General features: G+C 40.5%; 1 protein-coding gene across 4 annotated transcripts in view; it reads right to left on the minus strand.

The window, feature by feature from the left end:
• The window catches only part of slc16a4 (solute carrier family 16 member 4), a 49,440-nt gene extending 24,981 nt beyond the window's left edge, over positions 1–24,459 (minus strand). The window contains exons 1-3 of one of the 4 annotated variants that reach the window (XM_054772549.1): positions 24,224–24,398; positions 24,044–24,141; positions 20,635–20,865 (exon numbers count right to left, since the gene is read on the minus strand). In XM_054772549.1, the coding sequence (XP_054628524.1) occupies positions 20,635–20,726 (92 nt within the window). In that variant the 5' untranslated portion in view covers positions 20,727–20,865; positions 24,044–24,141; positions 24,224–24,398. The other 3 variants (XM_054772556.1, XM_054772565.1, XM_054772573.1) reach the window with 3 other exon arrangements.
• Positions 24,460–24,978: the final 519 nt, after the last annotated feature.

A 24,978-nucleotide genomic window follows, 5' to 3' on the forward strand; every position in this document is an offset into this window, starting at 1 on the left:
AACTAAATTTAGCATGAGCTTAATATGATTGTGTCTATATATCCTAATATTGCTTCTGACATGCTGAGGTACTTTAGAAACAGAACCGAATTCAATTTACTTCAGTGTACACTCTTCATATTTGCACTGAACGTCAGCGATTCTCCCTCAGCCCAACTGGTTGAGGCAGGAGGCCACCCCAGACTTAGTCATGATCAGGGTTCAAGTTCATGGTTTGTTTCTGCCACTGTAGCTGAGTGCTAATGGCACGTCTTTTTTCGTCTAACAGCCAAAGAAGATCAGAAACAGCATTGCATTTTGTTGTGCAGTTGTATTTTAATAAGCTTTGCTTCTTCCTGCTCCTTTTCAGACATGTTGAATTGTGACACTGTAAACAAAATATATTTAATGAAACTTTGTTGAGTATGTTGGGAATAAACTAAACCATTACTAAGACCATTACGGTCACTGGTAGTGTAGTGGCTGCCATTCATCCAATCAATGAATAGGATACATTTCAGCTCAGAGGCTGTGAATGTGTGAATAATGCTTGTCTGTATGTGCCCTGTGATAGGCTGGTGACTAGGATGACCATGTTTTGATTACCGAAAACCAGATGTGGCCCAACAATGTTAAACTCAAATGATACTCCTTTACTCAAAGATGCATAATTACATTAAGTAAAGTGTAAAAGTATGCACAAACCAGTCATACTAGATAGGACAGCTCTAGTCTGAGAGCCTGGTGCAAGATCCAATCTATTTGTCCTCTAAAGGAGGAGGCGGGTCCATACAGGAATGGTTAATTGTCAACTCTTTGGTGGTGTCAAATGACAATCGTTAGGATACAATGGAGAGGGGCCTCTGCCTGCCAGATGTAATGATGGTCATGGACCCATCTGCAAAAAAGGTGGCTATGCCTTGTTTATTTCATGGAGGCTAAAAGACTGAGTCTTTTAGGAAGGGATGAACGGACAGCATTGTATGTGGGAGAAAGGTGGTGTCGTAGACACCCCCCGCCCCCCTCTGTTCAGAGATGGTTTCTCTACCTTAGTGTGGATGGCTTCCCTCACTCCTTTTTCAAACCATCCTCTGTCCAAAATGTGTACATTTTTGTCCTCAAAAGAGTCCTCTTTATCTTTGAGGTGCAGGTAGGTGCAGAGTCTTGACCTGGAGAGTTTGCCCGTCTGTTTGTGCCATGCGCCTGCTCAGTGGCTGCTTGGTTTCCCCAATGTAAAAATCGGTGCATTCCTCATTGCACTGGACAGCATACACCAGATTGTTCTTCTGGGTATGGGGTGTCCTGTCTTTGGGGTATACCAACCTCTGTCTACAGGTGTTAGCAGGTTTGATGTGTACTGGTATGTTGTGTTTGTTAATCCTTCGGAGTTTCTCAGATAAGCCTGAGACATACGGGATGACAATGTTATTACGTCTGTTACGCTTTTCTTCCTCATCCACCTTGCTTTTGCTCCTTCTAGAACAAGATGCACTTTTCACAAACGATCAGCTGGGGTAACCACAGCTTTTGAGGGCATCCCTCTGGTGCTTATGCTCTTTCGCTTTGGCCTGTGTGCTGGTGGGAACGTTATCAGCTCTGTGTTGTAGGGTTCTGATAACACCCAAGGTGGGGTTCCAGTGGGTGGTGTAAATCAAAATGTAGGTTTTGGTCAGTGTGTGGGTTTTTCAGAGTTGCAGAGAATATGGATCATATTCCCTGCTTATGGATCATATCCCAGCTAACTATACCAGAACCCTGGTACACCACCTTTCTCCCACATACAATGCTGTCTTTTCATCCCTTCCTAAAAGACTCAGTCATTTAGCCTCTAAGACATAAACAAGGCGTAGCCACCTTGTTTGCAGATGGGCCCATGACCACAATACATCTGAATGGGATGCTAACGAAGGTGATACCACCCAAACGACCATTGTTAGGTGGACTGATAGAAAAATGTACATAAGTTATCACATGAAAACACATTTATGCAATTCCACTTTGTAAATGCAGTATTGTATAAGTCTCTTTTAATCCCACTTTTATTAGTAGTATAGTTTACAGTAAATGTGAATAGCAATCACTTAGTAATCACTTGTACAAACAGTATGAAAGCAAGTGGAAAAGTACTCGACTTACACACCACACTCACATTCATGTTTTACATCCTTATATGGTTTGCTGGAATGTAAAACTGATCTGTAAATGAAACCTATCTCTGAATAAAAAGGCGGAGAGAGTGGGCGGCTCTTTGGGAGACTCCGGTGTCTTTGGAAGGCTTCGTTCTGCTGGAGAGCTGCTCCTCCCCTTCTTGCAAGAGACAATTTTCTGACTCTGATTGTGTTTTGTGATTCTTATCTCTCAACTGGTGCGCGTTCTATCAGGATAACCCTGACACGGGCAGAGGCCCCTCTCCATTGTATCTTAACAATGGTCATTTGACACCACTAAAGAACCAACCATTCCTGTCTGGACCTGCTTCCTCCTTTAGAGGATAAATAGATTGGATCTTGCACTAAGCTCTCAGACTAGAGCTGTCCTATCTAGTCTGACTGGTGTGTGTCCCACCTCGTCTTTGAGTATGACTTGATGAAGCCCGCTCGGATGAGAGGCGAAACGTCTTCTAAGACAACCTGAACAGTCCATTTGCGATCGATTGAATGCCCTGAAAATACAATGACCTGGATGAATGAGAATATTCACAGGCAAGCATCACAGAACTAACTCTATGTGTATGTTTTGATTTTACTTTGGCTTTTTGAGATTTGATTTAGACAACACTGATTCCCAACACTGATGCCCACTTGGCAGCTTCTCAGGGATTACGTACCCTAATGCCCCTCAATTTAATGGCCCAGTGAAAAACAATTAAAACTAGGACACCTTTATCATTTTCCAAAAAAAACCCAGGATGGTTAAAACAGGATGTGAAAACAAGACATGTCATGGGAAAACAGGATGTTTGGTCACCCTTGTGGTGACCAGTCCATGGTATAGTTAGCTGGGATATGGTCCATATTCCCTGCAACTCTCAACAGGATAAGCAGCAGCTCACTGATGGATGGACGCTTGTATTGAGAGCCATTTGTTCAGCTGCTGGACACCCAACACCAGCTAAACTTACTATTATGACTGATGATGATGATGAACACAAACACAAGTCAGCGTGCATCCATGAATGAGCTAGAAGTTCAGAAATAGCTCAAAGAAACTCGTGATGTAACCACAGTGGCTGTGATGCAAGTCAACAACAAGCTGAGCCATAATACTGGATATGAGTACACTGTACTGTAAGTCCACATCATCAGGTTCACGAAATGCAACAAGGGGAGGGAAAATTGACAGGCATAAAGTCTAAAGTTGCACAGTGATATCAATACCTGCCACATGGAACAGACCCTTCGGACCTCTTGTGCAAGTGATGAATCGTCCACAGCTGGAGGAAGTCTGCAGCGCGGTCACAGACAGAATCGAGGGACAAACAACAGCAGCAGAGGAAGATGATTCTAACGAACTGCCCCCGCCCCAGTTAAGAAGTCAAAAGCTGTAAGCTAAGCCTTCATGTATCTGTGGATTTCAAGTCAAGTGTTTGCAGAGCGTCGTCATGCATTATGGCTGACAGTGCACAGGCAGCCGTGTAAAGTGGGACAAAGCAGAAAACCAGAGCTAAATCACAAAAAATGAACACTAGGCCCGTCCTACAGACTATCTGGCGTCGCCGCATCTCCGTCCCCATAAAAGTGTTACAATCCCACGTGGACTATTAGCGCCTGTCTTAGCGCATTTGGGGTTGTTTTGCAGCTTTGGGTCCCACCCATTGCCCTTAGCCCTGCCTGCTTATTCCCCACATCTGCCTTTCATCAGCCTTTCCCTGTCCTTCAGCAAACCCTTTTTCAGTGAGGTTGCTCAACAGTGCCATAAAACCGGCCCCACCATTGTGCAGCTCTTCTCTTTTTACACTGAACTTCATTCACATGAGACACTGCTGCCTCAGTGAGGGATTTTAAATGGCATTCGGTCTTTCTCTCATATTTGTGTGATCTGTCACATAATTGGACTGGAATCTCCGATGAGATGCGCCATGCATGCAGATATCAATATGACCTTGGGAGTCTGCAGCGCAATTTACATCTCTTAAGTCTTAAGTCGGGGTTGACACGAGTAGTATCCCCTTGTAATAGGATAGTTGATTTCAACAGCATCCTATTGGATCCTGCTTTGGCACTGCTCCTGTTTTCATATGCAACACTATCCTCTCAAAGCACATTTAAAACATGTGAAACATTATCAAGGAAAAATTCTTAGGGAGGACTATATTTATACACTATGCTGAACTCCTCAACATTGCTACCTCCTCCCGCTGCCTTAGAGCCTCCTCCTCGATTCACCTCACCGTGCCACCTCAGCACCATGGGTTGCAGAGCTTTCAGCCGCTCTGCTCCCAAACTTTGGAACTCATTCCCATCTGATATCCGTATCATAGACTCTCTTCCACTTTTCAAATCCAGACTCAAAACCCACTTATACATCTTACGCTCTATACCAGGGGTGTCAAACTCGTGCCATGGAGGGCCGAGACACTGCAGGTTTTCTTTCCAGCCAGTCACTAAAGCAGGTGATTTTAATGATCAACGCCTTCAGTTTGAGGGAAGGAGCTCATCAATTAAATCACCTGCTGAGGAAACTGGTTGGAGAGAAAACCTGCAGCGTCTCGGCCCTCCAGGGCAAGAGTTTGACACGTGCTCTATACTGTAATTTACCAGGGCATTTTGTATTTTATGTGTGCGTTGCTTTTATCTGTGTCTATGTACACGGTCCTTGGGTTACTTGAAAGGCGCTTACAAATAAAATGCATTATTATTATTATTATTATTATTATATTTATATTTATTATTATATTTAATACATACCTACTTGGTGTAATATTCTAATTAATGTTATTTTACATTGGTTTGTTTCCCAATTAGTAATTAGTTGAAAGTACTCATAACAAAAACAAATAAAATAAAATAAAAACAATAACAAAAAAAAGATTTTTGTCATACTGCTGACATAGATAAATAAACAACTGTGAAATAGGAGTGAAATGAAGTGGTGATTTTGACATAAACCGACACCATCTCGGCTGTGACGTCACAATCAGAAAACGTTCAAGAAACCAGATTCAAACACTTGCTGCCATGAACTCTCAGCAAAGCCAAGAAAGTGACATATTCACAACAATAACCCAATAATAACATTCACTGATATTGTGTTTTGATCACTATGCTATAACACACACGCAAAAATGGCCACAAGCAGGGTTTCCCCTAGGATTTTTTGAAGCTGTGGTGGTGGGCTGCACGGGAGGGCGGACTGTCACCTCTGTGTCGTGACGCTGCTGTGTCTGCAATTTTTTTTTTGTTATTATGACAAATAAGAATTTTTATGATTAATTTATTTTACTTTTTCCAATAGCCAGCAGAACAGGAATTGAAAACATTGATAAACTGTTCATTTAATGGAAAGTTGCTGAGAGCACTTAAACTGAGAGTCTAAAATGTTGAGCATCCTGTTGTTACCTGACCTATTTAGTCCAATAGTACTAGCATTTTGTACTATTTGACACAAACCTAAATTTAATTTGATGCCTGTTTTCAACATCAGCTGGTGAGCTACTGCTAGCTTACGAGCTACTTGGTGGAGGCCGGTGATAACGTCACTATCTTAAAGCTGGACACCCTAGGTGTTTATGTTGAACAACTTAGACACAGAACTAGTGTTTTGAAGACAAGCTGTAAGTATTATAATGATAACAAATGAGCAAGATTGTTCAGTGACACTTTAAAAAAGGTAAGTTAGCATGTATCCCATGAACGTGATAGCCACTTGTAGCTGGCCCGTGGGATAAAAATGAGCTAGCCTGCTGCCGCCAGAGAGGCAGTGAGAGCCAGGCAAAATGTGTAAACAAAGATGCCAGAAAGTCGAATGAGATTGAAACGTGAGCGTTCACACACACTGGCACCGATAAGCTTAGCCTGCAACAAGCTGTCATCGACTACACATTTTACGGGCTATTTTTAATTCTCTCGATAATAAGAAACAAAGTGAAAGTCAACACAAGATGTGACGCGTACTTTTATCTGGTCACACATGCGCAAGTGACAACAGGGCAGACAGGCGGTTCCAGTGCATGCTTATCAAAATAAAGCATACTGAAACATTTTTATGATATTTGAAATTGTTTTCAAACTAATTGTGGTCAATATGAGCATAAATAATAATCTACATAGAGTATGTATCTATATAGCACAAACATCCATTTGTATAATATATTACTTAACACAGTTAAGTTAAAAAAAAACCCTCACTATTATTGTAAGATTCCCAGAATAAATGTAGTTAAAAAAAAAAACATGGATTTACTTACTGAAACTGACAGATCGACTGGAAGATAGGCTAGAAACACGAGTGATAGCAAGTCATGTTTTGCCAGCACTTAACACTTACAGGTGACACCAGCAACCAGGTGCAAACAAGCATGAACGCATGCAAAGAAAGTGACATTCACAACAATAATAACATTCACTAATATTGTGTTGTGAGGAGTATGTTTTACTGGCAGTGATAGCCACAGCTATTAGCTTGCTCTTTGCACACTCTACAGAACTGAAGACGATAGACAATAACTGTTGTTTAGCAAGCAATTTGGCATGAAAACGCATACTGTATGTTTCTTATGTTCTTATTCATTTTCTTGTGTTTTCTTTCTTTTCGGGGGGGGGAGAATGAACAGAATAAGAATTTCATTGCACAGTATAACTACCTGTTTTACTGTGCATATGACAATAAAAATCTTGAATCTTGAATCATATTATTATTCTAAGTAGTGACGCTGCAATCAAAGACGACCCTTTGGATGTATTGTTGCACTTGAAAACATATACCACATTAGCCACCTAGCTAGCGTGTCAGAACAAGCCAGATGGGAATTAACACTGCATTAGCCGCCAGCATTATGCCTTCTATGGAGCATATTCGCAGGAAAAATGTAGATTGACTAACTGCCACCTTGAAGTGGACATTTATTGGATGTCATTGTGTTTGGGCTTGTTTAGCATAAGCTAATAGGCTCCCACTGTAGTTTGGAGGGCAAGGTGAGGAGCAGTGAGTAGGGAGATGACACGTGAAAATGGAGGAGCCTGTGAGAGCTATCGGTCCAATAAATGGGAAATTTACATCCATGCATTGCACAAAATAAAATCCAGCCTGAACTGCCAATTAAATAAGCACATAACAATTTATTCTGTACCATTTTGCAATGCAAATCCGTGAGTGACAGATGACATCAAGCGGTAATGACGTCTAAAACAATAACGAACACTCCAGCCAATAATAAGATCCAGTTTGTACATTTTTACTTGTACAGTGAGTATTTATTTTTGCATAGGGCCGACATGTAAAAGAGTTTTGTTAATAAGTAAACTTAATAAGCAAAACGCAAAGCAAATTATACAGAAAATACATTTTTAAGCTAAGCACATTTGAATCATGATGCATCGTGATCAGGAGGTAAATCATATCTAATCGAATTGCCAATTGCTGAAGAGGTATCTCAAATGTGTCGGATCGTTGCTAGTGAATAGAGATGTATATCTTATCGGGCAGAGACCAGCAATTCCCATCCCTACAAGCCACCATGCAGGACTACAGTGACGACCAAAATCACCAAGATGTTCAATGCGAAAAGAAAAACAAATTTAAGATTTTGGTGGAGGATTCGCTCAACTGTGTTGCTATAATAGCAGATTATTTGGCCTCGGTTTGCGTACTTCTTCTGATTAGTGTACAATATGGCGCGCTGTCATGTTGTTATTGTCGTGTTGTTAATGCACTGCATGAGTCCAACTGCGTTCTTAATCTGCTTTTAATGATAAAACGTCCTTGTTAGCATCCTATTAGCATGCCACTACATGGAAACAGTAACCGGAGGTCAGCTGCGTCACCCTTCTACGATGTCATCAGTGGTTGACTCTCAAAAATGGTAACTGTTACCGTTGCAAATGCTGGCACTCATATAACTTTTTTGGGCTCTATTTTGGGTTACTGAGGTGAGAAGTACTACTGAATTCAAGAAATAACTCAGGATAAATAAACAGGATGGTGGTGTCCGTGTTGATCTCGCTGCTGCACTGTCTTTGGGACACAGTCACGTCAAGAATCATGTCTTCAGTAAAGGTAAAAGTAACCTTAAATCTATCCCTTTCATTCATCACCCCATTCATTCATCATTTACATGCATTTCAGATTGTTTTATAGACGTAAAACTATAATTGTAAAACTATAAAAACATGTTTTATATTAACATATTTTAGCTTACTAGCAACATTCATTTGGGCCAAGGATTGCCCCGTGTCTTGACTTTTTTGTTCCATAAGCTCCAAAAAATGAAAAATGACTGTCTTACTGCGTCCAACCTCAGGAGCAATGGTGCGCTGCGAGAGGCCTTGCATATGCAGCTCAACTACCTGACCACAGTCAAAGAGCATTCAAAGAAGGCCTTTGCCATTGCCATCAAGAGATCATGACAGTGTGAATACCTGACAGAAAATGACAGTGAATCCACATTTTTGCCCAGATTTTGGCTTTTTAAGGCTGTGGTCTTAAACTTTTGATCAGACTAACAACCTATTTTTGATTAATGGTCATTTGCAAGGGCTGCACCGTGGCTGATTGGTTAGCATGTTAGCCACACAGTCAGGAGGTTGCATCTTCTCCCCGTGCATGTATGTTTTTTTCCGGGTACTCTGGTTTCGCCCCACATTCCAAAAACATGCAGGTGACTCTATAGGTACGAATGTGAGCCTGAATGATTGTTTATCTATATGTGCCCTGCGATTGGCTCGCCGAAGTCAGCTGGGATAGGCTCCAGCATACCCCCGCGACCGTAATGAGGATAACAGCATAAAAAATGGATGGATGGTTGTTTGCAGTAAATTGCTTACTCAGAACTATTTTTGTCTCACTCCCATTTCTTATTTTTGCATTTTGAAGTTCCACTTAGAACCTTCTTAAAATTTGATCAGGAGTGTATTTAGTTGAGAATAAAAAATTAATTAATTACATCAATTAATTACAGATTATATTTAATGAATCTCTCAATTTTTTGAATCTCTTGACAGCACTAAATATAATATAATCCAGCCACCCATTTTGGGCTATTTAGAAACTGACATATTTAATGTATGGATTGGTGTATATTACCAAGCTCACGCACGCTTGGGAAGAACATGCAAACTTCATACAAATCATATCCATCCATCTTCTATTCCACTTATCCTCACTCGGGTCACGGGTATGATGGAGCCTATCCCAGCTGACTTCGGGCTAGAGGCGGGGTGCCTCCTGGACTGGTCCATAAATTATATACTGTATCTAGTTATACTGTTTATGTAAATATACACATACAATACAGTATATATCATATATCATAGTAAAATAATAATTGTAAAAATAATTTACATTTTCAAATTTATTTATATTTGCAATTAATTTAAAATGAAGCAATTATAATTTCTTTACAAATTTACATATTTAATTAAACCTTTACGTATTATTTACATATTTGTTAAACCTTAATTACTAAGACTAGGGTTGTCCAACATTGGCTTTTTTGCCAACTCTCAATTTACAATTCCAATATCAACTGATACCGATACGTGTTACATCACATATCTCCTATCGTGGAATTAGCACATATCTGTTGTGACACTAATGGATACAGCATCAGCAATTACCTTCTCGACGTGGCTGTAAACAACTTCTCGCCTAAGCAAACTACCGCGTCTGCCTGCCGCTATTTCTGCTTTTTTTTTTTTACACTCCCGCTACCTGATAGACATATGAATAAGGCTTGGGTGATATGGATTTTAGTATGCATCACAATATTTTTGGGATGTATGGAGTCTTGAATAAAAAGCTACAAATCTTAACCCATATAATTAAAAATAATGTCATTAAAATTATGCTTTCCTATTGCACTGTGTAGAGCAAGGGTCTCAAACGCAATTTACCTGGGGGCCACTTGAGGTAGGGTCTTGGTGGGGTTGGGCCGCATGAAGTATTGGGAATAGGGCTGGGAATCTCAGGGTTCCCCACAATACGGTATGATATGCAATGCATGGCTCACGCTAATGATATAATCCCCATACAGTGATAGGGTGAAACAAAAAAATAAATACATTTCATAGTTTGTATTTCGCTGCATTCAGCTGGGATATGCTCCAGCTTACCCGTGACCCTAATGAAGACAAGCCATAGAAAATGGGTGGAATTTTTGCAGCATACTTTAAGCAGAATACAAGCAGCAATGGTGCAAAAAGAATGAGGACGTTTTAGTGCAACATAAGTGTAAACAGGATTTTAGTCTGGAAAACAGTAAAGCTATTTTAAACTCATTCAGAAAACACAACATCTCATATTTCTCAAGTAGGTCAACTTTATAAAGTAGAAGCATATCAAAAATAAATATTGTTATAGCATTTACACTATTCTTCCATGTCTAGTCGCAGGCTGCAAAATATGAGTCGGCGGGCAATTTGTCCATCTTGTTAGCCAGAGAGCGAACGTTGGCAAGATGGATAGATGGGAGAGCAGAACCAAAACCTCTTTTCCTCAACCTCACATGCACGCCGGCGGCAGTGCCATCTCCTGCTGCTGCTGCACTGACCAAAATCTCTGCAAACGCCTCAGGCTTGGTGAAAACCTGAGAAACACGTTTGCCAGATAGCTGGTTAATATTTAAAAGTTGCTCTCTGCTGTATGTGACCAGTGGAAAGGTACATTAAGTTTAAAAGTGTAAAAAAAAACACATACAACAAGATAGCAAGTGGCAGAGGCTACCATCCGAGGCGCCATCTTGCTCACAAGTCATTTTCTGACCTTTGGAAGAATTTATACTGTTATATAAAAATCATCGCCCAACCCTAATACTGTATAAATGAATTGTGTGAGGGAATACAGTGTTTTCCACAATGTCTGCAAATTATGGTCTCAAAACGATGTTATAATGGCCAAATCATGCAGTTTATGGGCCAAATGCTATCAAAGGTTATTGTTAAATCTCACCTGTGAAATGTTATTCCCTGGGATTTGGTTTGCAGCACATGAATGACGTGGGCCCATATTATAGGACATCCCTAACTAAGACATCTTCATGAGAAACACATTTAAATTTCTTCATTTCATCCATCCATCTTCTATGCCGCTTATCTAAATGGATAATACATTTTAAAAATGTATATAATATTACATATTACATTGCAACACGAAAGAATAAGTAACAGCTTCTTAATGTTAAATCAACGATCCCGTTCAATAATTACTGACAGCAAGGTGTGACATTTCCACACGTCATTGTCCGTAGTCCCATCCGCTATATGGAAGAATACAGGAGATATCTTGTCACAAAGTTAGTGTGAGAATGAGGAGAGCAAGGGCGTAGTAAACATGTTAGCGGCTTGAATCAAAGTAAAAGTAAGCGAAACCCCTTTAGGCAGAAAGCACTGAGCGGATTAAAAGAGGAATGAATTGGACCAGTGTACCGCTGGAGAAATATTTCCCTCCCATGTGCTTTTCATAAGTTGTCCACCAAGTATGCCTGTGCTGAGTGCATGCTGGGGAATGTGCCGAGGGTCTGCGGGTTCGGGCGATGGGGGTTGGAGATCAGCACCATGTAGTGAAGGTTTAACCACCTCATGTTAATGCTCACTTCTAGTCAGACATTATGTCCTACTTCTATTCATAGTTTGGTGTATATTTCATACGTTCTCTGGCCACTTCTTTATGTACATCTGCACATGTAATGAGATGTATGCCTTTGCAAAGATAATTCTAATAATGCTCAATATCAGTCAATAATGGTGGGGCCTGGGAATTGATGTTGATTTTGATTGCTGGAGTTGACTGTAGCTGAGTAAAAGCAGCAGGTTAGCGGTGTAGAGAGTGGCTGACAGCAGCTCCTGTGTGTGTTCACTGCATACTGTATGTGTTCTCTGCTTGTTAATAGAGCCATTGAAGTGCATCATGAGTCTCTCCTTAACCACGAACAACAGCGATAGATAGATAGGTATAGATAGATAGATATATGTAGATAGATATAGATAGAGAGTGAGATAGATAGATAGATAGAGAGAGAGAGATAGACAGACACAGACAGACAGATACTTTGTTCATCTCTGTAAGAGAAATTCACATTTCTAGCTGCTCTGCAAAAATGTCATAATGAACTTAATCACTTAATCACAAAATAAAACAACCAAGGCAAGACATGAGATAAGAAGAATAAGAACACAGAATAAGAATAAATAAATACATAAATACAGAACAGATCACGTCAAATTTGTAGTGCAATAATACACAATAAATAACAATATAATAACGCATTAACGCCTGTGATTAATCTGAAAATCTTAACGTGTTAAAAAAATAACGCAATTTAATTATATCGCTAAGTTTGACCACAACGTCACTCCATAGTCTTCCTGCACAGATATTTTTGTTTCTGAAGGTGAAAGGCGGGGATAGCAGCCGGCAGCAAAGACGGAGGAGAAAGGCTCTGCTTTACGGGAAATTTCAATTCAAAAAGCTACATAATGGAAGTCTGGAAAAAAACAAAAGCTGTGTGTACATATTGCTGTGATGAATTGTCTTTTCATCGAAGCACAACAAGTCTGAAGTACCACCTTCGGGCAAAGCATATCTTTGCTAATGTTAGCAAGAATGCTAACGTGGGACCAAGCCGTGGTCATCAAGCTACACTGGTGGAGTGCACCTGGCTCGGACTTATCAACACAAAGACAACAACGAGGACTTCATACAGATTGCCACAGGTGACCCATTATATAGAACACCTTCAAGTGGAACTGTCGTCACAAGAATTCACAAAGTGCTTGGAAATGAAAAGGCAACAAAGTTGGACCAGCTGGCCAAAGCTATGTTTGTTGCACTGACAGGAGACCAATGGACAGCAACCATAACTACCTTGAGGTAACAGCACTTCTGATTGATGATAGTTGGCGGCTGCACTCATCTGCGCTAGAAGTAGTGAAATCGGAGGAAAGACATTTCGCCGAAGCATGTGCTCGTCAGTTTCTTGATGTTGCTAAGGAGTGGGGGACAACAGACAAGGTTACCACTATAGGGACAGATGGTGCTCGAAATAGTATGATGGCAGCAGCCAGGAGTCTACCATACAAGCACTTGCTGTGTCACGCACATGCATTGTTCAGCAAATAAAGACATTGTATTGTCTTTATGTGTATAGCTGTTAAAGTTTTAAAATGAAAAATGTTTGTTAAATATTTCTTTGTTCAAAAATCTACTTAACTACGGCCAAGGTGAATGTGTGATTAGATAGATAGATAGCTGCTTGAAAGGCAGCCACTCATGGCGGTGCCAGCTAAGAAAAAATATATTTCATAATTGTGATTAATCATGATTAATCATACAGAAGACATGAGATTAACTTGATTACATTTTTTAATCGATTGACAGCACTAGTATGTACACTACCTCATTTAGTTAAATAATGAGGTGTTATAGGTGCTGTCTGTTATGGTTGGGTATTGCAATGGGGGCGCTAGCACTCGAACACACCTTCTTTCTGCTCAGGGCATGCAAGCCACACCCCACGTAACACTCACATGCAGGAAAAGGTGACGTGAGCTTCTCTAAGACTGTATGCATGTGTCTGTCCATGCATCATGAGTGAGAGACAGCCTTTAACCCCCTTTTCAGGCTCAACAACAAATCTTGTTCAGTTTTACTTAAAATTGTGACGAATATAAACTGTTTTTTTGTACAATCTGTACTCTGAAATTACTATTGGTAACATATTCTAGCCAATGGTGGTGTTCTTTGACTTTTTTGGGGAAAAAAGTATAATTTGGAGCCAAGCAGGGATAGCACCTTTTATATCTGTCTGACGGTATCATTCAAAACTGAGCCTTATTATGTTTATATAGTTATTAGACTACCTAATGTTGTGGCCCGTGAGTGTGTGTGCTTTGCGTAGTGGGGGGATAGTGTTGCTTTGGTGTTTGTCATTCCATTAAAAACACAGCAAGAGGTTTGGGCTCAACAATCCAACAATTTGCTGTTTAAACCCAAACGCTGGTTTACATTAAAGGACCAGCCTATCAGTAATATGATTTCAGATATAAAGTGGGCAATAACATTTCTTAACCTTGACATGAACATGAGTTGACATGACATGAGTGTCTTGTGTGAAACATTAGCCCTGCTTTCAACTTAAGGTAAAGGCACAGATGACCCCTGGAATTGAACTTTGTCAGCTCTTTTGTAAGCCTCACAAATGTAATGACAGGTTACAGGGTGCAGACATTATTGTTGAACTAGCATGACACTGTATCTCGCAATTTGCCGTGGCAATATGTGTCATTTATTTATTTATGGCACGCCTGACAAGCGCGAAGACTAGTTTGCGCACTGCGTATGGTTTACGAATAAATTCCACATATGGCATGCAATTCGTGACTGAAGATTGTGCGCATTGGCACGCTCCCGACATATTTACACCCTGTCAAGTACTGTTTACGTCTAGTGCACAACAATAGAACGTGCGAAACGCATTGTTCGCTGATGAGTATGCATTGTCACCACCATGTCCCACATTCGTGAAGCAGTCGTGGCATAATTTGGTCCTGCTGTGCACTGTTGTGTCCCATGTGATGCCACGCAACAGCGGACAGTTTCATGAATTCCTCTATTTGCAAGGGGCCTACAAGATGTTGAACTCCAGAGAAGAAGCTCATGCGATATCCATCCATCCATCTTCTTCCGCTTAACCGCGGTTGGCAAGCAGGGGCAGCAGCCGAAGCAGGGAAGCCCAGATTTCCCTCTCCCCAGCTACTGTGTCCAGCTCCTCCCAGGGGATCCCGAGGCGTTCCCAGGCCAGTTGAGAGTCTGTATAATGTGTCTTGGGTCTTCCCCGAGGCCTCCTACCGGTCGGATGTGCCCTGAAACACCCTCCCCAGGGAGGCATCCGGGAGGTATCCTGCCAGATCCCGAGCCACCTCCTCTGGCTCCTCTTAATGCAGAGGTGCAGCGGTTCTACTCCGAATTTCTCCTGGACGACCGTGCTTCTTACCTTACAGTATCTCGAAGGGAGAGCCCAGCCACCCTACGAAGAAAACTCATTTCGGGTGCTTGTATCCGCGATCTTGTCCTTTCAGTCACTACCCAAAGTTCATGACCCTTGGTGAGTGTAGGAACGTACATCAACCAGTAAATTGCAAGGTCATGCAATAAAGAAAGGTAAAGCCTTGTTTACACTTGCATAAACTTTGTCCCCGCAGTGGTACGCATTTTTGCGAGCCAATGAGTAACAAGTGTGAAGTATGTGTAAACTCTGTGGGGTTGCGTGCCAGCGAGCAGAGAAAATTTTGAAATGTTCAAAATTTCCGTGAACTAGCCGTCAATGTAACGTGAACGCGTCTTGGATCTTCCTTGTGATTTTCTGTTCATAACTGATCAAACCCCAAAGCGATTTCTTCGAGTCAGCAATTCCCTCTCCCACACTGTCCGTGTGTCTTTTTTTGTAGTTTATTTCCCCCTTCCTGCTCTTTGCACATTCTCTACCAGCAGGTGCAAAAAAATATAGTCTTAACTTTCTTTATTACATGAGCTTCTCTTCTGGGGTTCATCATCTTGTAGGTCCCTTGCAAATAGAGGAAGTAATGAAGCTAGGGGTGCTGTTGTGTTGTTGTCACACGGGACACAGAGGGACCACATAATGCCACGACTGCTGGAAGTGGTGGTGACAATGCATACCCATGAGGGAACAATGCGCGTCGCACGTACAATTGTTGTGCACTAGACGTAAACAGTACTCGGCAAGGTGTAAATATGTCATGCGGGAGCATGGTCATTTCATGCCACATTTCACGGTCACAAATTGTGTGCCAAGTGCGTAATTTATGTGTAAACAGAATGGAAACAGTACGCAAACTAGTCTTGATGCTTTTCAGGCATGCCATAAATAAGTAAATGAATAAATAAATGACATGTATTGTCACAGCAAATTGTGGGACCATGCGGAGGCAAAATGTGTGGAAGTATAAACGTCGCTTAAGGATGTGTACACTCCCAAGGTGCACTAGGCTCCTTTTACACCCAACTGTCATTATATCTGTTGATGCTAATTTGTTGATCCTAAAAGCATTTCACCAAACACGTTTCACCACATTCACAAACGAGAAGGGGGAAATTCAGGTAAGCTAAAAACAAGACATATTTTCACCTGCAGATATTTGCTTTGATTTACCATATGTCAGCGGGGCTATGGTCAAAATCAAACTAACAAATTTGCACCACCCGCAACCCTAAAGAGGAGAAGCGGTATAGAAAATGGATGGATGGATGGATTATGCCAGGAAGAAGCTTTGATCCATTTTTTTGCTCTTGCTTTAAGTCAACAAAGGAACAGCCTATACAGAGCAAATGGATGATCTCTCACAGGCTTCCCACCAGATAGACCAGAAAGTTGTGTTTTTACAAGTTTTTGTCAAGGCACTGGAATTTGAAGCAGAGGGCAGAGAGAAAACTTCTCATTTCATTGTAGCCAAGTCTGCAATTCAATTAATTCTACCTGGTAGCTAGGCCACCATTGGTTAATATGGATGCTGCCATAACAAGGGTTTCATTATGGGGCAATATCAGGGATGAGCAAGTACACAACTGTATCTGTATCTATATCTGTTCACCCATCTAAATGATCCATATCTGTACTTGGAATGAGCGGGGCATAAACCGGAAGTGTGTGTGGTTTAACCTGAAATGGGTGGGGCTTCAATCTGTACATTATTTTAAGTCTGAAATTGACATGGATTGATCAGAAGTTGCTATATTTATTATTGTTTATTATTCAGCTTTGGGTGTACTGTGTATATATATACTGTATGTAAGTGATCTGTAAGACTTTATTTATTTTTTAATGATCTGTGTGAAGTTGGTGATTCATGCAAACATCCAGTGATGGCACACTGAGAAATAATCTGTCAGCCTTGTTCACTGCGGTTTTCTCAAAAGCACTGCGTTCAGTACTATGAGCAAAGTTTTCCAACTGACTTAACATCACCAGCCAAATTAGAAGCAAGTAGACGGAAAAAAAAAACCCCACCGGTGACCGACTCAAGATGAGCCATTTTACAGTCTTGTCACTCTTGCACCGCTTACGTAATGAAACAAGTTTACCAAGTAACTTTAGATATCATACTAACAGAAATAGAGTGAAATAGAGAACGTGAGCTGGAGTTGAGCCAAGCAAGCAGAGAGTCACTGCCTGTATTGTGTTTGTGTGTGAAAGAGTGACAGGCATGGCTCCTCTCTATGGCTGTAACAAGTCTGTCTAGGGAGGGGCGGTCGCTATGTGTGACTGGCCAATCACAGAGCATGGAGAGTGAATACATAAGTAGTTACCCAATGAGGATTTTCCTTCATCACGATTACGGATAATGATGAGCTGTACTTGTTTCATGCTCGTACTCAGCAAAAATGCACGATCCGTAACAGATACTCGTTTAAAATGAGTATCCGGCTCATCCCTAGTTAATATAATTGTAGGAGACATTTATGCTTTGCTTTGCTCTAGTTTATTTTGGTGCTGGTGTTTGTTTATGTTTGCTGAATTATATTTCATTTGACCACTGTTGGTCGTTTTGAGGAGCCCTATATAAGTGCGGCAATGACAGGGCATGGCAGGGTGAGTGCAAACTACTGCACTTTCATGAACTTTTCAAAATGTCATTTAATTTCATTTTCTTTCATTATTATTATTATTTTCATTTCATTTCATTTACATTTATGAATTTTGAGTACAATTATGTATTTTTTCTTTTTTAGATTTAATTGCAAAACTCCATTAGAAAACCTGGACAGAAACAGTTGGCTTCTCTAATAATGCTTTTTTTCTACTTGCCTCAGTTTGGGGGCATTTTCCACTCCCAAAAAGAACCCTGTTAAACTACAAAAAAATGCACTGAATGCATCATTTGAAATTAGTCACACTAATAAACATCAAGAATGAAGACTAAGGAGGGTCTCTTTGTACTTTTTAAAATGTGGAAATGGGGCACTGCAGCAAGTGGAGAAAGTGGAATATAATACAGCAGCATCCAGAGATAAGGCATAGTATCTAGTATCTTGCAGTACCTGATTCATACACAAATAAAAACCTCTGACACGAATGGGATGTAATACTCTCTGCAGTGCACAAATACCTGTATAAGCTACGGAGAAGCGATTCAACAATAACAATAACGCTAGCAGTCTTCCACATGTTCACACTCATGTGTAAAGCAGCTATATGCAAACTATTTTTGGCTCCTGTAATGGATCCTGTGGTTCATACTGTACGCATTGGGTTCCATCCAATGTAGGGAGATGGGGGACAAACTCAACAGTCCACATTCTGTGCTTGAATTTATGACACGCTGGCAGTCGAGGCTGGACTAATAAATTGTTGCTTTTTTTGGGCTCTCACTTTTGTGTTACTGTCACTCAACTGCAGCTCAATGTGGTGGTAACACTTTGTGCAGACAAAACACACTACAGACTATTCAATTAAAAAAAGATAATACATGACTTTCCAAATAGAGACTTCCAAGGGGTCATCTGACTTTTAGCGAAACTAATGCATGTCACATTTAATAAAAATTTCCAATGTGTCTTATTCTCTGTCTATGCTGGTCGTTTCCTGTGAGCACAATGTGACAACACACGTGAAAACACCAGGGTCAGCCTCTTTTGGACTTAAAAATACAAATTGTGTGGCTATGAATGACCAAAATGTGCACCTATACTCACTGCCCACTTTATTAGGTACACCTGTAAAATCTCCTGCAATACAATACATCCATCCATCCATCCATCCATTTTCTATGCCGCTTCTCCTCATTAGGGTCGCGGGGGAATGCTGGAGCCTATCCCAGCTGACTTTGGGCGACAGGCGGGGTACAGCCTGGACTGGTCGCCAGCCAATCGCAGGGCACATATAGACGAACAACCATTCACACCTATGGACAATTTAGAGTCGCCAATTAACCTAACATACATGTTTTTGGAATGTGGGAGGAAACCGGAGTACCCGGAGAAAACCCAAGTACACACGCACACGGGGAGAACATGCAAGAATCAAACCCAGGTCTTCCCGATCTCCAGACTGTTACTGTGTGGTCAACGTGCTAACCACTAGACCACCCTGCGGCCCCAATACAATACAAGGGAAACATAAAAACAAATCTGCCTAATAAAGTCCAGTTTTACTTTCAGCATCTGCTATCTGTAAAGGGGCAATTGCGTGAGACCGTTACCATAAAAAAATGCAAAACACTGAAAGTGTAGTAAGAGTAAGTAAGTAAGAGGTTACCGTGTTTAATCACCTGTTTTGATGTTATATTTGAATGCTTGAATGGGGGAAGCAGAATCACAAGTCATAGTCTCTGAGTGCCATTCACAGGTTGGTCACTTGTAACTGTGGTTGCATTAAACTTTTGTCCTACAACAAGAAGCGGGCCATTATTAATCGGAAACTTACACCTACCTAACCATCCAGCTAATAACAGTACAAACAACAGTATAACAATACACTTGCTAATCTAGCATGGATATATCCCATAAGCTTCAAATGTTTTCCTTTAAAAAGCAATACTGCTCAATTTCAATGAACAGAATCAATGAGTAATGTGTTTATTATAATGGCTGTAGTTTGCAGTGGTGTAAAAATACACTCCATCATATTGAGAACATCCATCCATCCATTTTGTATCCCACTTGTCCTCATTAGGGTCATGAGTAAGCTGCAGCCTATCCCAGCTGACTTCAGGCGAGAGGCGGGGTACCCCCTAGACTGGCATACTGAGAACTTTAAACAGCATATGATGGGATGATGCAATGCGGTTGTTGTGCTTCTCAGCATGGACTAAATTTGGTGGCTGCTCTGCAGCACGATATACAATATCTCACTAAAGTGAATACACCCCTCACATTTCAGCAACACTTTTCTTACAATATATCTTCCCAAGGGACAATACTATAGAAATTAAACATAGAATAGTCAGCCTGCATAGCAGTATACATTTACTGTCTAGTGAAAATGACTCAACACACAGCCATTATTGTTTAAATAGACAGCAACACAAGCTGTGCTGACTGACTGACTACTTTAAAGTACTGTACAGTAATTCCCAAAGTATTGTCCCTTGAGAACATACTGCATAGTGTCATGAAAAATGGCTACTAAATGTGAGGGGTGCACTCACTTTTGTGAAATACTGTAACATGGACACATTTCATTGTGGCACTGGCAATGAGTGTAATTCAAATAACATTTGTGTTTGGTTGATTATGTCTTTACTGTAACAATACTTCTTGCCAACACATCTGATACAGTTGGAAAGCCTGTTTATTAACCTTTTTAAATGGCGCCACATTTGTTAGGAACATGAATTTGTGGGATAAGCAGTAGTATATGGGCTGTGCCCATGATAACTTTGACAAATCTTCTCTGCCATTGCCAAACAACTTATTCTACCATTGACTCGTGTTTGGCGGATTGGATGATTGAAGTTTGAAGAGCAGTAGCATGTGGAAGAACCATACCTAGCCACAACAGTCTGGCACCTCCCCCTCATGTTGGTCACCAGCCTGGTCATACACTGCTGTGGGATGGCATCCCGTTCTTCAACCAGCATTTGTCACAAGCTAGCCAACATCGTTGTGTTGCTCAAGATGATCCCACAAGTGTTCAGTGGGGCTGAGGTAAGGACTGCTGGCAGACTTTACATCCTCTCCACTTCCATATTCTGGTGGTAGTCTCTGATAAACCCCGCTCTGTAGGGGAAATTAATGTCACCTTGGAGGATAGAGTGTGGTCGTAACTGCGGAGATATGGGATTGCCACTGGTTTCAAAATCTCATCTCGCTATCTTTGTGCATCGAGATTGCCTCCAATGATGACAAGCCACATTTCCCAGTGAGAGAGGTGCTGCACCGCATCATCACACTGCTTCCACCAAAAGATGCTACTCTATCAGTGATGCAATCAGCATAGCGTTTTCTGCATCTTTTTCAGACTTAGACCTGAATAACCAACTGTCATAGGCAGAATCTAGACTCTGCTGAACATAATATTCCTCCAAATGTTCAGGTTTCAGTCCACGTGTTCCCGACCGGCATGTACAACATGTACAAACATGCAGTACAAGAATGAGTACACATACTGCGCTCCAGATGAGGCACGTCCGAGCTGTATTGTGTCCCAAGTTGCAATTGAGCACCCCTGTTGGCGTTAAGGTTGGTGATAAAACTTTAAAAGCATGTCAGAATTTGTGTGGCTCTACTGTATAAGAGCACTGCAATATCTTCTTTCCTGCAGCCTTAGGTCCGATGACAAAAATACCTATGTCAATGCTAAGCTAATCACACCAAAGTCTGCACAGGTCTTTTTTTTTTTTTTTTTGGCTAAAATAGTAGCACAAGTGTGAATTCCGTCTTACTTTCTTTCTTCTCTCTGTATTGTATGGCATTTTGAAGGTCTAAAATATTGACGTTGTATGGTAGAAAAGACAATCCTACAGGCAATTATTTATTTTTATATTTATAATATATATTTATTAATAATTTTTTGTATTCCAACCATTCTCATATGGCTTCATGCACACTCAGCTGAACACAAACTTAATAATCAGATGTGCATTCTTTGTCAGGGGTGTCCAAACTTTTTCCAGTGAGGGCCACATACTGAAAAATTAAAGGATACAAGGGCCACTTTGACATTTTGTAAATCAACACATGTGCTGTAGATATGCTAAGAAGTTACAGTGGAACCTCGGTTAGCATCTACTCCGGTTAACGTTTTTTTTGGTTAAATTTACACCGCAATTTTCCGTGGATTCCCCCGTTAGCGTACAACATGGCGTGCGTCCACTTGTATTCTTAATGGGGTTTTTTATTATGATCAGAAAACAACCATCCTTGTTAGCATCCTATTAGCTAACTAACAAAATAGCAATCGGAACCGGGAGTCAGCAACTTTACGTCACCTGTCTATGATGTCATCAGTGGGTGACTCAAAAATGTTAACACAAACACGTTTTTATAGTTTACAATTATAGTTTACATGCATAAAACAATTCTAACTTCATATCAATGATGAATGATAGGGATAAATGAACATTTATGCTTACTTTTACCTTCAATGATTCACTGAATTCAATCACTGTTCCCAAAGATACAATATGGCAGCAAGATCAACCACCACCACCGCCTTCCTGTTTTTCCACGAGTTATTTTTTTAAATTCAGTAGTTTCTCACCTTTTTTGTCAACCGTCACTTGGTTACTTGAGGTGAGAACACTACTGAATTCAAGAAATAACTTATGGCAAACCAGGAAGGTGGTGGTGGTTTATCTCGCTGCCATAATCGTGCCTCTGGGGACAGTCAAGTCAAGAATTACATCAATGAAAGTAAAAGTAACCTTAAATGTTCATTTATGCCTTTCATTCATCAATTACAGTATATGTATTCATATGCATTTTGAATTGTTTTCTGCATGCCAAACTATAATTGTAAAACTATAAAAGCGTGTTTCGTGTTAACATGTTTGGCTTTCTGTAACAGATTAATTGGATTTATGTTAGGTTTCTTATGGGAAAAATTGTCCAAAAAAAGGGTTCGTTTCGATTTGAGCCGGACCTTCTGGAATTAATTATTGATTGATTGATTGATTGATTGAAATGTTTATTTTGAATATTTTGGAATCAGGCGCAAAACAGACCATACAAAACCCACAGTTTTCCTCTTAAAAAAAAAAATGAATAAATGAAAAGACACACAATCAATTGTATATTCAAAAAGAAGTAAGAAGTAAAACTGAATTACTCTTACCCCCTGTCAAGCAAATATCATATCAAGTTCCTTCCATCTCTAACACGCACATAAATACATACATGTACATACATGTACAGTCACACATATAATGTATCATACAAGCACAGTGCACACAAACACAAAAATAAATAACAACACATTTGCGCATAAAGCACATAGTGATTAGCCACACCTCCTTCATCCTCATACCTTTTAAGAATAATATTTTTATATATAATTTCAAATGGTTTGATATTTGTACATTGCTTCAATTCCATACTAAATCCCACCAGAGGTCTCACCCGCATACTGATGAACAAAAACGTTTTCTGGTAGTACGAAATAATGGTTCTTTAAAGTTACACTTTTTCCTTAGATTGTAACACTCTTTAGAATTAATGACGCTAACCAAGGTTCCACTGTATATACATTTTAAGAAAAACTGCAACACAGCTTTGTGATATATGTGAAAACGCATATTAGCATGAACTTCAATCGTTGCTTATTTTTATCAGGTTTTTTTTAGTGACGTTTTTTTTTTTACATTTTCCAAATATTTTAACTTTCTTCTTTAAAAAACAACGTATTTTTCTTCATTATTTCAACCTTATCCTACTAAAATGAAGTTATTTTTCCTCATAATATTCCAATGTTATTCTTGTTATTATGACTTTTTCAAGTTAGATTACACATTTTTTTCCTCATTCATTATTTTTTTTCGACCATTTTTTCATTTTTTTTTTTTAAGTTTTCTTGTTAATTTGTATTTTGAGTGTGCCCTGGGCCGCACTTTGGACACCACTGTTCTATGTGATAATCTGAAATTCCATCCAAGTAGGATATGCTTAAATTAGTAAAATCAGCCCATAAAAGTCTCCGCACTTGCTCCCTTCAAAACAAATCTGCAGCCAAAACCGGTGTTAAGTGCAAATCGCTTGCAAAAAAAAAAAGTACAGTATACACTCATTAACGTTTTTAATTGTCCCTGTCTCCACCACACTGCCAAACTGCATTCTGACCATGAGGAAAAAGCATACAGGGGTGCTTAGGAATTGAGAGATTATGTAGTAAATGCAGAGTTTAGTGCTTGAAGGCACTCACACAAAACGGCATTATTGCAGCACCAAATAGAAGACTTACCGTGTGTAGCTGTTGGCCAGTCGTTATCTTCAAACCACAGCTTGGTTGCATGGTTGCCCACCTTCCTCCACCTCCTCCTCGTTCAGCTCTTCACACTGCTAGGAGGCGAGAAGAAAAAGGGGATGGTTGGAGCAGATGCAGAGTGACACTTAAAAAACGGTGCCTTTCATTAGACGTCACCTGGAGGGGAAAGGAGAGCACTGACGCAATCTGGGTGACATTTTTAAAGCCATAAATAACTTTTTGGAGGACCACATATGAACGCAGCTTTGGGGGGTTACATTCACTGTGGGTGGGGATGTCGTGCATAAACCTTATTTAGTTTAGTGGCGTTAGTAAGCAAAGTTTGCAACACTGACGCGTACCTGCAAGGCTCGGTTTTTCTGAATCAACAGAATCTGACGCGTGATGTGGAATTCTCTCCATCCACGGCTGTGCGTCCCACCAAGGCGTGCGCGTAACCAGCCGACCAGGATGCCGTGCGAGGACTTCTAGTCGAGACAAAATGCAGCAGGACCTGTTCCCCGGCCATACTTTAGCCTCTACAGGCGGCTCCGTCCGGTCTGCTTCTTACCTCTTGATCGTACCATCGCCGGCTGGACTGAGCGACCAAGCCTGCAAGAAGGAGAGCCTTTGCTGGGGCAGGGTCATGTGACCGAGGCGTAGCTATGAACTTGAGGAGACTCACCACACCGTCAGTCAATGCCAACTACACACTGGCTGGACTGGATCTCTGGTTGCAAAGGGTCCAAATTCTGCTTGTTGATGTTATGTCACATGACTGTTCATCTTTATGTTTAACAAACTCACTCCAAAAGCGAAAAAAAAAAATTCACAGACACTATCAACCCAGATCATGTTTATTATTATGTCGAAGGGGGCGGGGGGTTATTTATTATTAAACACTGTCTTCTTCTGCTCATTAGAACAGTTAT

The sequence above is a fragment of the Dunckerocampus dactyliophorus genome, chromosome 1, assembly GCF_027744805.1.
Source record: "Dunckerocampus dactyliophorus isolate RoL2022-P2 chromosome 1, RoL_Ddac_1.1, whole genome shotgun sequence".
NCBI lineage: Eukaryota > Metazoa > Chordata > Actinopteri > Syngnathiformes > Syngnathidae > Dunckerocampus > Dunckerocampus dactyliophorus.